Source organism: Bombina bombina, chromosome 5 (genome assembly GCF_027579735.1).
Source record: "Bombina bombina isolate aBomBom1 chromosome 5, aBomBom1.pri, whole genome shotgun sequence".
In the NCBI taxonomy this organism is placed as follows: Eukaryota; Metazoa; Chordata; class Amphibia; order Anura; family Bombinatoridae; genus Bombina; species Bombina bombina.
In genome coordinates this window covers 667,643,797-667,656,652 of record NC_069503.1, presented here as the reverse complement: position 1 = coordinate 667,656,652, position 12,856 = coordinate 667,643,797, and the positions used below count along the sequence as shown (strand labels likewise).

At 34.7% G+C, this 12,856-nt stretch overlaps 1 protein-coding gene across 1 annotated transcript in view; it reads right to left on the bottom strand.

Annotated features, from left to right (window-relative positions):
- Positions 1-12,856, bottom strand: part of LOC128660672 (cadherin-6-like) — a 519,409-nt gene that overhangs the window by 31,621 nt on the left and 474,932 nt on the right. Inside the window, exon 8 of the mRNA XM_053714615.1 lies at positions 2,501-2,754. Coding sequence (XP_053570590.1) covers positions 2,501-2,754 — 254 coding nt within the window. The remainder of the gene's footprint in view (positions 1-2,500; positions 2,755-12,856) is intronic.

The following is a 12,856-nucleotide window of genomic DNA, read 5'->3' as shown; positions in this document are numbered from 1 at the left end:
TTACAGTTATTACATAGTTAAGCACTTTATTAAATATGAATATTGCATAAATATGCTTTTTCATGTTTTCAGCTACTTAACTGTAAAGCGCTCCAATGCATTATATATATATATATATATGTCTGTATATGTGTCCATATGTATTTATATGTGTATATATTTCTGTAAATACATATATACACATATAAATACATATGTATACATATATAGACATGTATTTAGACGTGTATATGTATGTATTTATATGTTAAAGCCCTTTGCCTGCTTTTTTTCCCTAACACTTGAGACCTCATATCTTTGAGCCTTTATAACTTTTTTCTGCAATGTTTTTTTTAACAATTTTTATTAGACGGTGTTATTATGGGTGTAACTATACTGTGTAATGTATTATTGATGTGTTTTGTGAGATTTATATGTTTCGCAAAACAGTTAACCAGAGCTCTGAGGTTGCCCTAACCCATTGCGCGTTAACTTCAATTGCACTCAAGCGATCAAAATTTACTTTCAATTTGTAATATGAGCCACAAACCTGTTGCCGTTGTGTGCAAACTGCTGCGATAAACCCCTTATCGCTCGCGAGTAACTGTTAGCGCTTCACTCGTAATCTGTACCTATATGTTTGCTCTCTTTATGCTAACTCATTACTGAAGGTTGATAAGAAGACTATTATTTAAGGTATATAAATATGTGTTTTAATATATTGTTTCACTTTGGGTTTGATGCTTAGAACTTTTTAGAACATTTTAAATTTACCTTTTTCAATAAAGGAATATTTTGTAAAAGAGTGTTGTATTTCCTTTCTTTCTTGGTGTACCATTACTTTTTGCACTTTAGTTCTAACTTGTTTGAGAGTATAAATCAGCAGAATTTAGGGATTCATTCTGAGGTTAGTGGTTCATAACCCTGGTACCTATGTAATATAGGTGCTAGTGCTTTAGTAAATGGGGTCCAAAACTACCTGATCATAACAAAAAATATCAGAAGAAAACAGATTACAAATGACCACGCTAACTTGCTGGCATATTACAAGCTGAAGGTAAATGTGTTCGCTCAAGCCCACATGAAATTTGCGTTAGTTGGATTGGCGCGACTGTAGAACTTGCGTAAAGGCTAAGGGGTAGATTTATTAAGCAGCGGACACTGCTTTCTAAACCCGAAGTTTTCGCCTCGCCAGAAACATAAGTTAAGAAGCAGCAGTTGTAAGACCTTGTACGCCACTTTTTCGGTGGCAGACTGCAATACTCCTAATCCAATACGATCGGGATGATTGACACCCCCTGCTAGCGGATGTTATGCAAATGCAGCACTGACGTAATTAATTTGCAGAACAAGATGATATTTATCACCTTGATACTATTTTTTTCTCAATAACTAAATCATTATAACGTTATCATGTAAATGCAATTTCTCATTGATTGTGCTATAGGCTATTTCAATAATTTCATGGTCAGGCAGACTGAATGTAGCCTGCACATATATGTCCTGCTTAAAGGGACCATAAACACAATTCTGATAACTGAAATAGCACAGAACAGGCTTAAGACACCTAAACCTGTCACGTATCTGTCCCAAATTGGCTTGATGCCAAACAAAGAATATTTTGATAACATAATCTGTTTGCTAGTCTTGTGTACACCATTAAAAAAGCTCTGACTGGAATCTCCAAATAAGGCAACTTATGGGTGAAGTTTGGCAATTGAAAACTAATTGGAGCAAACAAACATGTAAATCCATTCAAAACATTTTCCAATTCACCAACTGCATAACAGCAGAATAATCTTGTAATTACAAGGCATTTACTGTCCCTTTAGAACTAAGCAGATCATTTTGCGTTAATTCATAGCTATTAAATGGTACTTTGGAAATATCACAGCTATGGTTAGCAATGTAAAGGGACAGTTTACTGTGTTTCCAATTACTTCTTATACTAGATGCAGAGTATGGGAAATTGTTCATTTATGTTTATTGTTGTATATGAAATAGCTGTTCCAGTTATTGAACCGACACCCTAATCTGCTGAGCTTATAGGGAGAACAGACCTCATTATCTTATATCTTTATATGTAAACCCAAAGTCCTCCTTAGTTTTCATAGGACCAATACTTATAGAGAATAATGGAAAATTAACATGTTAGTACCTCTCTGTCCCACCCTCCCCCCTGCAACCATTACTTAAGTTATGAATGTTTCAGTATAGGTGGGGATACAATATGCAGATCAGCTATTTCAAATGACAAAATAAAGGCAAAGGAGCTATTTGTAAATAATTTAATACACTCCAGCAGGTAAAATGTATGTTGCACTGTTGCTTTTAAAGCTGTGAAACAATCCATTTCACCTTGGCTGTAAACAGGCATTAGATAAAGAGGTAGTGTAGATAGATACACTGACAGGCAGAGAGACAAACCTATCAAGTTACATAGCTAGACAGACAGACGATAGATAACAAAATTGAAATGTATTTTAATATAATGGATGGCATATGACTAACTCCAACTTACTTCACAGTGCTTCTAGCAGCATCTGGATCTTGGGCAGAGACTACCCCAATAATACTGTTTATTTTTGCATCTTCCTTCACCTCAAATACATAAGCAGGCTTGTTGAATACTGGGGGTTCATCTACATCGTCCACCATAATTCTTACAGTGGCATAATCCTTAAAGGGACCGATGTGAAAAAATTGTGGATTTATATGACTGTTGACCGCTTCAACTTTTAAAACATAGAGTCTCTTTTTTTCGTAGTCCAATGCCTGAGGAAACAAACACAATAAGATAAAGGCATTTTCAACTCTAAAAATCTACATCATACATATGAAAGAACATTATTTACATTTGTTAAAAACTGTTAAAGTTAAAGCTCTTGTTAGTTTGAAATAACTAAAAGTGCATGTTTGTGGTCAACTGCCCTTAAAAGGACAGTCTAATTGAAAAATGTTTATATTTAAAAAGATAGATAATCCCTTTATTACCAATTCCCCAGGTTTTTTTTATAACCAACACTGTTATATTACTATACTTTTTACCTTTGTGATTACCTTGTATCCCAGCCTCAGCAGACTGTCCCCTTATCTCAGTTCCTTTCACAGACTTGCATTTTAGCCTATCGGTGCTGACACATAAATAACTCTACAGGAGTAAGCACAATGGTATATATATATGGCACACATGAACTAGCAGCGTCTAACTGTGAAAAACTGTCAAAATTCACTGAGATAAGAGGCAGGCTCCAACAGCTTAGAAATCAGTTTGAGCCTACCTAGGTTAGCTTTCAACAGAGAATACCAAGAGAACAAAGCAAATTTTATTATAAAAGTAATTACATTTCCTATGTGAATCATGAAAATTTAATTTTGACTTGACTGATTGCTCACTAGCTGATGGGCCAGAACACCTACTGTTTTATTGGTAGAGTGAGACATACCTAACAATCATAAAAACAAGTCTTTCTTTAATACTAAAATAAGCTTGGCTTTAACCCCAAATAGGGTGGTATCTTTTAAAAGATTATTAAAAGAGACATAAAAGGTGCTACAGGTGGTCACTTTTGGGGTGTGATCAGGGCTGGCTCTGTAATTGGACCAGGTAGAACCATGGCACCCAGGTGACAGTGGCAGCAGATATGATGCCCATCTGCATGTTCTCAAGCAAATTTCTAATCTGCTGAACTTTAATCGCTGAGATAACCTTCTCTGGTTGAGTTTAGACTGTAAGAGAGTTGAGTGGCATCATTTTATTCTTGGAACCAGGCAGCACATTGTCTTGATATGGCCCTGGGCAAAATTTAAAATTGGTGGAAGGGACTGAAATTCACAAAACCAAGACAATTTGTGTTTCTGTTGAACTGATTCCGAAACATGTGGAAAGCTACCTCAAGATTTAGATAATCAGCTATAAAGAATAAATGTGTCTTATTGAACTATATTTTAGTGAAAGTAGTTCAAAGAGAAAGAAAGCAGACAACCATCACAGTTACATACAGTTTAACAAAAGATGTAGCAAAGTAAAGCTTATTTTACACACAGCCAATATTGTTTATGTCCAATGGTCTATGGCTATTTTTAATAAAATTACCTCAAACTAGTTTTAGTTAACTACTGATTTTGTTCCTCTAAGGGTGAAGGGGGCAACCAGATATGGACACCTAGCTGACTGTGCTTTAGAGGAATACACATGCACCTCTACTGATGATGCCCATATAGGTTAAAATGTAAGTTTGCTGTACAGATCCTTCATTCCAGGCAGGACAGTCCTTCTGGATGGGATAAGAGTAAGAAAGTTATCTGTAAAAGGCACACATGTGCCAAGTGAAGCAGCACTCTAAGTGGGAAACTGCCCACACTGCAAGCTACCAATTGTGCCAGACCCTAATTAAAATGTCGTACCAATTGTACAACAGAATGATGAGTATACAATTGTATACAGACCAATAATAGACACTATATATAAACTGTATATTTATTAGAGAAGTTTATACTAAATATCACATGAACCCTACAGGAAACAGACACATGGATGATGTTTGTGCTTATCGTATGGGGTTTATATCTGAAAGTTTTAGTGCATTAGAACTTTGCAATTCAGATAGGATAATGTTTGTGTAAATCCCAAGAGCTAAGTAGAGTCATGGGTGTTAATTGCAAAATGTTGTAACTCAAGGATGCCTGTATATCTTTTCAGTTTATTTAGCATTGAATGAAATTAGACACTTGATATCTTTCCTAAAATTACAAGTATTTAGCAGGAACAGAAATAGATTTGTCACACCATTTCAAATAAAATGGGCTGTGAAATGCTAATTTCCAAGTAGAATTATATATAGCCTACCCCTATTGCAGATTACATTGTACTGACACAACTTGCAGATGATGAGAAATTAGTTTTCGGCAACAAGTTGCAAAGAAATTGCTGTGCATGAAAGATAAATTTGGTAACCATGGTTACAATCACTTCAAAATCTTTACTGCAACAAGGCATCTTGTAAAACGGGTATTCCCAAGTTTAGTCAGCAGGGAGTGCTTTTAGGGACACATAATATTGATGCACGGAATGAGAACGCTAACACAAAGCAAAATAAACTATCCATTCGTTATTAATGAATTTAAAATGCAGCTTACTGAAAGGCTGAACATGCATTCACTTTAAGCAGTTTTTTTAAATCTACATACTAGTTGATAAGCCTGCCCAGAGGGCAGTCTATGTGTTGAAAATACAACCCCCAAGCTACAAAAAATAAAAAATAGAAATACAGAAATAAATAAACAAAGCTATAAAGATAATAAAACTACCAATAGCCCTTAAAATGGCTTTTTGTAGGGCATTGCCTTAAAGTTTAACAGCTCTTTTACATTAAAAATAAACAAAGTCCCCCTAACAGTAAAACCCGCCACCCACCAAATCCACCAAATGAAAAAAACCTAACACTAATAAACCTAATCTACCCATGGCCCTGAAAAGGGCATTTGTATGGGCATTGCCCTTAAAAGGGCATTCAGCTCTTTTTCACTGCCCTTAAAAGGACATTCAGTCCTTTTGAGATTTTCCCCCAAAAAAACTAATCTAAAAAAACAAACCCCCCAAAAAAATTAAAAAACTAAAACTAAAGCCCCAAATAGGTACTCACGGTTTCAGAAGTCCGGCAGAGAAAGTCTTCTTCCAGACGGGTCCATCATCTTCATCCCAGATGTGGCGATCCTCGCCGGTGGTCATCTGTGGTGGCGTCGGAGGTTCTCGGCAGCGGTCCTTAGCAACATGGAGGCTCCTCTTCATCTGATGTCTGTGGTATACTGAATATTGAATGCAAGGTACCACAATCAATTTGGGGTACCTTGCATTCTTATTGGCTGAATTTTTCAAAACAGCCAATAAGATTTCAGTAGCTCTCATTCTATTGGCTTCTGAATTTTTCAAAACAGCCAATAGAATGAGAGCTACTGAAATCCTTTTAGCTGTTCAAATCAGCCAATAAGATTTAAATAGCTCTCATCCTATTGGCTGATTTCAGTCAATAGGGATTCAAGGTACCCCAATAAATATGGGGTACCTTGAATTCTTTCTTCAGTGTGCGGCAGACAATTGCATGAAGAGGAACCTCCACGCCTTCGCTGAGGACCTTCTCCACCAGACTTCTGAAACCGTAAGTACCTATTTGGGGCTTTAGTGTTAGTTTTTTTTTTATTTTTTTGGAGGGGGGGTTTGTTTTTTTAGGTTAGGGTTTTTTTGGGTAAATTTCAAAAGAGCTGAATGCCCTTTTAAGGACAGTGAAAAAAAGCTGAATGCCCTTTTAAGGGCAATGCCCATACAAATGCCCTTTTCAGGGCAATGGGTAGATTAGGTTTATTAGTGTTAGTTTTTTTTTATTTTGGTGGGTGTTTTTTTTTTTACTGTTTTACTGTTAGGGTGGACTTGGTTTATTTGTAATGTAAAAGAGCTGTTAAACTTAGGGCAATGCCCTACAAAAAGCCCTTTTAAGGGCTATTGGTAGTTTAGCATTAGTTTAGTGGGGGGCTTATTTTGGGGGGGCTTTTTAATTTCATAGGGATTAGGTTTAATTTTTTTATTTTGGATAGTGTTGTTAATTATTTTTTGTAATGTTAGCATTTTTTTATTTTCTGTAATTATATTAATGTAATGTAATTTTGTTGTATTTTTTATTGTAATTAAGGGGTTAATTTAGGGGTGTTATGTTAGGAGGCTTACTCATTAAATTATTTTTTTGCGTTGTGGGGGTTGGCGGTGTAGGAGTTAATAGGTAAATTAGGTTTAATGCGTTGTGGGGGGTTGCCAGATTAGAGGTTAATAGATGTGTTAGATAGTTCGCGATGTTGCGGTTTGCGGATTTAGGGGTTAATAATTTTATTAGGTAGTTGTTGTTTTTTTTAATACTTTGTGTGGGCGGTTAGTTTATTTTTTCTTAATACTTTGTACGGCGGTTATTTTTTTTTTGTAAATACTTATTGCGGACGCTTAGGTTTTTTTTTTTAATGCTTATTGCGAGCGGTTAGGTGTTTTTTTCATACTTATTGGGTACGGTTCTTTTTTTTTTGTAATACTTTTTTTTGGTAATGCTCCATTTGCCTTCGCTGCAGCATCCCGGTGGATTCCTGCGGTGGATTCTATCACCACTCTGCCATTTTTGGAATTTACCTGGATGCAGCTTTGTTGCATGCAGGTGAATTCTTTTGGCTGTGCGCGCAGCCAACATTTTGTTGGCTGCCTCGCGCTGCCAACATTCCTTTGAGGATGGGTGCGCAACTGCCAACGGCGACGGACATTACAAACGCAATTATAGTATAGATGGTTTGCGCCCAAAATTAGAGATCTTTAATAAAGAATGCGATTTATACATATAGGTAATGTTAAATGAGTTTGTCACTATAATTTAACACTTGTTCATGAGAAAGGTTATATTAAAATTTGTATGCATGTGTGATTTTTTTTTTTAATCTGGTAAAATGCATAGTATCTTCAGGCTATAGCAAGATCACACAGTGATTTAGAACTGCTTTCATTGCCTACGGCTTTTTAAGAAAACTTTAAAAAAAAAAAAAAAATCTTATCGCTTCATCCTTTTCATGAAACCACAAAGTGCTATACATAGTTATACTTTTAAAACCTCGCCATTTCTGCGGTTACAAAAATGATGTTACAAGAGAGATTTCTATTATACAGTGAAAAATGGAAATAATGTATCTATTGCACCAAACCTATTAGAAGAAATCTTAAAGAGATGATATATTTTTTTTTTAACAAAACTGTAAGGCTTTTTTTTTATGAGTAAACATATTGATTTCATTATATACTAAAGATAAAACATATTGAAAGTGTCTTGTTAATGCATTGCAGGGCAGATTAAACTGTGCCTTAATTACTAACTAAAGGCCCCAAACATTATACTTAGGCTCCCTGAGCGTTATTAATATACCTAAATTACAATAAAACAAGCAAAGGATAAAAAACAAGAGCTGTTTATGTAAAATGTTATGCAAACAATATACATAATTAGATTTCTCCATATTCCCTAAGTGGCAATGTTCTCTGACCCACTCTGGGATCATAATCAGGGTTAGTTGTCCCACAGAGGACTGAAATGTTAATATTCTAAAAAAAAATGGTTAAATTTAATTAAGTGTATTGTTGTGGTTTTCCACTAGACTGCCTGTTGTTTTTTTATTTGGTTAATGCAAATAAGCATTTTTTTGTGAGTATTAGCACAGAACACCTGCTCACTGTTTATATATACCAGCAGGAGTGCAAACTCTCATTTTTTTATGGCAACAATATTGTTTGGTATGACACTCCAGGAATGTTTAGTGTACTGCACTGACATATATTTCTTGTATTGTAAAACGTGATATGGTTACTGAGCCATAAACTAGGAAGCTACCACATTTCTACATTAAACAAAATGCTCTCTTTTATTTCAGAATACATATTTTTAAAATAAAATGCCTTTTTAAATATGTTCTTAAAGGGATATGAGACCCATTTTTTTTCTATCATGATTCAGATAGAGCATGCAATTTTAAAGTGACAGTCTACATCAGAATTTTTATTGTTTTAAAAGATAGATAATCCCTTTATTACCCATTCCCCAGTTTTGCATAACCAACACAGTTATAATAATATACTTTTAACCTCTGTAATTATCTTGTTTCTAAGCCTCTGCAAACTGCCCCTTTATTTCAGTTCTTTTGACAGACTTGCAGTTTAGCCAATCAGTGCCTGCTCCCAGATAACTTCACGTGCACAAGCACAGTGTTATCTATATGAAATACATGAACGAACACCCTCTAGTGGTGAAAAACTGTTAAAATGCATTCTGAAAAGAGGTGGCCTTCAAGGTCTAAGAAATTAGCATATGAATCTCCTAGGTTAAGCTTTCAACTAAGAATACCAAGAGAACAAAGCAAAATTGGTGCTAAAAGTAAATTGGAAAATTGTTTAAAATTACATGCGCTATCTGAATCATGAAAGTTTTTTTGGCCTAGACTGTCCCTTTAAGCAACTTTCTAATGTATTCCTATTACCAATTTTTCTTTGTTCTCTTGGTATCTTTATAAAAATGGACCAGCTCTCAAGCGTACACTCCTGCTTTTCAAATAAAGACACAAAGAGAATGAAGACAATTTGATAATAATAGTAAATTAGAAAGTTGCTTAAAATGGCATGCTCTATCTGAATCATAAAAGAGAAATAAAATTGAGATTCATATTCCTTTAACCCCTTCACAGGAGGTAAACGCATAGTCCCAGTCATGGTAATGTAACAGTTCTCATGTCAACCCAGATGTGGCTATTAATGAAGTATGCTAGCTGTAGCAGTTTTATGTGTTTTACCTCTTTGTATGGGGTTAAATATATAACAAAAGAACAATTTCCTTTAACATACAAAAAAAAAAAACACTACGAAAATGGAGTCATATACTTTTACAATAGGATTTCTTTTTAATAAATTTAAATATCAATGCATTACGACTTGTAGCAATAATGCACACAGATATATAGAAAGGATGAGGGATTGATCTAGGACTTTCACACTAAATTAAATCTTTGCAATCAAACAATTGTGCATTATGTTAAATTCCTTGTATTATGCTTTTATCTCTGCAGACCAGTTCCCTTTAAAAATATGAATAAAATCTTTTTACCCTCAAGACTTAATAAACAGTTCTAATTCTTATGCTCAGAAAATAGTCAAAAGAGTATATAAATGATTTAAAGACCACGGTTGTTGTAGGACATTGGTTTAATGTTTTCCAGTGTCTCGGTTTTTGGGACACTTCCCAGAATATATATTATGTGCATCACTCACAAAGACAAAAAGGTTTACAATTATCTTACAACTAGATTTTATAGTATAGCCCTTGTGATTTTTTTTGACCCATGTTCTACCATAAAATGCAAGGCCCATGAATTGCAAATGAGATGAACTCTAGGGATATTTAATCTGAATACAACTATTGCATGCAGGAACATGCCTTATAAATTCCACTCTGCTTATGCCTTGCAGAAAAAGTAGAGCACATTGATTAATGTTACTATGCCACATACTGCATTCTGTACAAAGACCCATTTAAAAAAGAGACAGAGATAAAATACATCAAGCATTGTTCAGTTTTTGAGTAAACATTCAAATATTGAATCATAAAATCTTGGCTACCAGCGATATAATGAGTTGGCCATTCTTCCTTTGCTATATGAATTGATTGCTCATATTAATCAGTTCAGTGCCTACAACATTTTCCAATGCTGAAAATCACCTTGTGACTCATTTATACAGTATATGGTGCCCTCCAATATAACAAGGTCTTATTGCTGAATAAATATGACTTTTTTTGCCAGGACTCATCAAGCACTGATACACGGCACACCACCTAGACTACCGATGTCCTAAGCTGTATTGCAGGTTAATGAAACATCCTGTAACGCTTGTCTTTCTCTTATTTTCTAAGGTTTTTTCTTTGTCTTTTGTTTTTTTCATATTATGCAAAAATATGCCAGCATCCTGAATTTTCTTGCTGTTGGCACACAACATAAAGGAGAGTTGCCTGGTTTCAGGCAAGAATCATGACTTTAAATGTTAGGGCTAACAAAGGCAGTGAAAGAGTGTGTGTATGCACGTGCGCCCCTGTGTATATAAATATACATACACGCACACACAAATATATTAGATGATATGCATCAAACTCTCAAGATAACTATATATAAATAGGTAATTTATAGGTATTATATACACACAAACAAATAGAGAGGGAGAGAGATGCGCGTAAAAATGCAGCAATTATACATGCTAAAATATTATATTATATTAACCCCTAATGGACGGAGGCAATTGTCCAGGTTCTGAAGCTAGAATTTGAGATATATATTTATTCAACCATAATTTACCTCTTTCACATTAAAGGGACAGTGTACACAAATTTTCATATAACTGCATGTAATAGACACTACTATAAGGAAGAATATGCACAGATACTGATCTAAAAATCCAGTATAAAACCGTTTAAAAACGTACTTAAAACTCTCCGTTTAGCACTGTTGGTGAGGTTAGGCTGGGACACCCAGTGAAAGGGGCTGATAAAGCAGGAAGCATAGACACTCCCCTGCATATGAAAATACTCATTACACAAACAAGAGCAGCAGGAATCTGTAGACATCAGTCTACATCTGATACTTTGGGGCTTGGTTAGGAGTCAGCACAATGTTATTAAAAATGAAGCAAAACTAACATTGTTACACAAACACTCCCAGATGGGCTATATAAATGTATCATCTACTAAACATTTATGCAAAGAAAAATCTAGTGAACATTGTCCCTTTAAGTGCACCCATACTTTTGATATCAAATATTTATATACAAACTATAATTTAATATGAATAAAATCTAAGTAACTAGGAGAAATTAAAGGGATATGAAACACAAACATTTTTTTAGAGATTTAGACAGAATATACCATTTTAAAAAAAGTTTCCAATTTTCTGCTATTATCAAATTTGCTTTCGCTTCCATAATATTCTGTGTTGAAGAGATACCTAGGTAGGCATCCGTAGCAGTACATGGTAGGAAATAGTGCCTCCATCTAGTGTTTTTGCAACTGTATAACATTCTTGCAAAACTGCTGCTATATAGTGCTCCAGAAATGGGCTGGCCCCTAAGAATACGCCCCTGCTTTTTAATAAAAGATACAACAAGAACAAATAACATTTGAGGATAGAAGTAAATTAGAAAGCTCTATCTATTATGAAAGAAATTATATAGAGAGCACTATATAGCAGCATGTTATCCATTTGCAAAAGCACTGGATGGCAGAACTATTTCCTGCCATGCAGTGCTCTGCATGCCTTCCAAACTATCTCTTCAACACAGAATATCATGGGAATTAAGCACATTTTATAATAGCAGAACATTGAAAACTTTTTTTAAATGGTATGTTCTGTCTGAATCACAAAATATTTTTTTTGTGTTTCATATCCCTTTAATTTTTCCTAGTTACTTAGATTTTATTCATATTAAATTATAGTTCATATACAAATATTTGATATCAAAAGAAAGCCCTATTTGTCCTCTATATATATATATAATAAGTGTGGGTGCACTTAAAGGGATATTGCATAAATGCAAAAATCAAAACTCAAATGTGCTTCATTTACTTTGTAGCCTTTGTTGAAGGGGTAGCAATGAACCACTGGAAGCTAGATGAACACATTTAGCAGCTAGCTTCCAGTAATACACTTCTGCTCTTGAGCCTACGTAGGCATGCTTTTCAATAAAGGAAAGCAAAAGAATGAAGCACATTAGTTAATGGAATTAAAGTGGAAAGTTGTGCATGGCTCTCTGTTGGAGTACACAGACATCACAAGATTGGCGACAAGCGAGTGCACAGCTCTCTGTTGGAGTATATAGACATCACGTGATTGGACTAAAATAAAATAGGGTGCTAAGTACATTTATATGCAAATAAGTAACCTCTTCCCCAGAATATGGGTTAGAGGCGGATGTTGGATGGTCAGAAGATAAAGTAATATATACTAAAGAAAAAGAAAGAATCCTTAAACATCCTAAAATCGGGAGACAATGAGTCTGCCAACTCTGATCATATAGTACCCGAGTAAAAAACAAAACAAAACCCCAATTAGTGTATCCTACCCCACTGTCACACCTAAAATATAATCTTTATTATTACCATTAAAAAATATCAAGGATAAAAAATAAATGACATCAATTTAAAAAATAAAATAGTAATCAATACATATAGCCCTGCACCTGGACCAAAATCACTATCAATGCACAAATAAGGAACAGCCGAGGAAAACAGTCAAATGGGCAATTATATCCACTATTGATGGAGACACA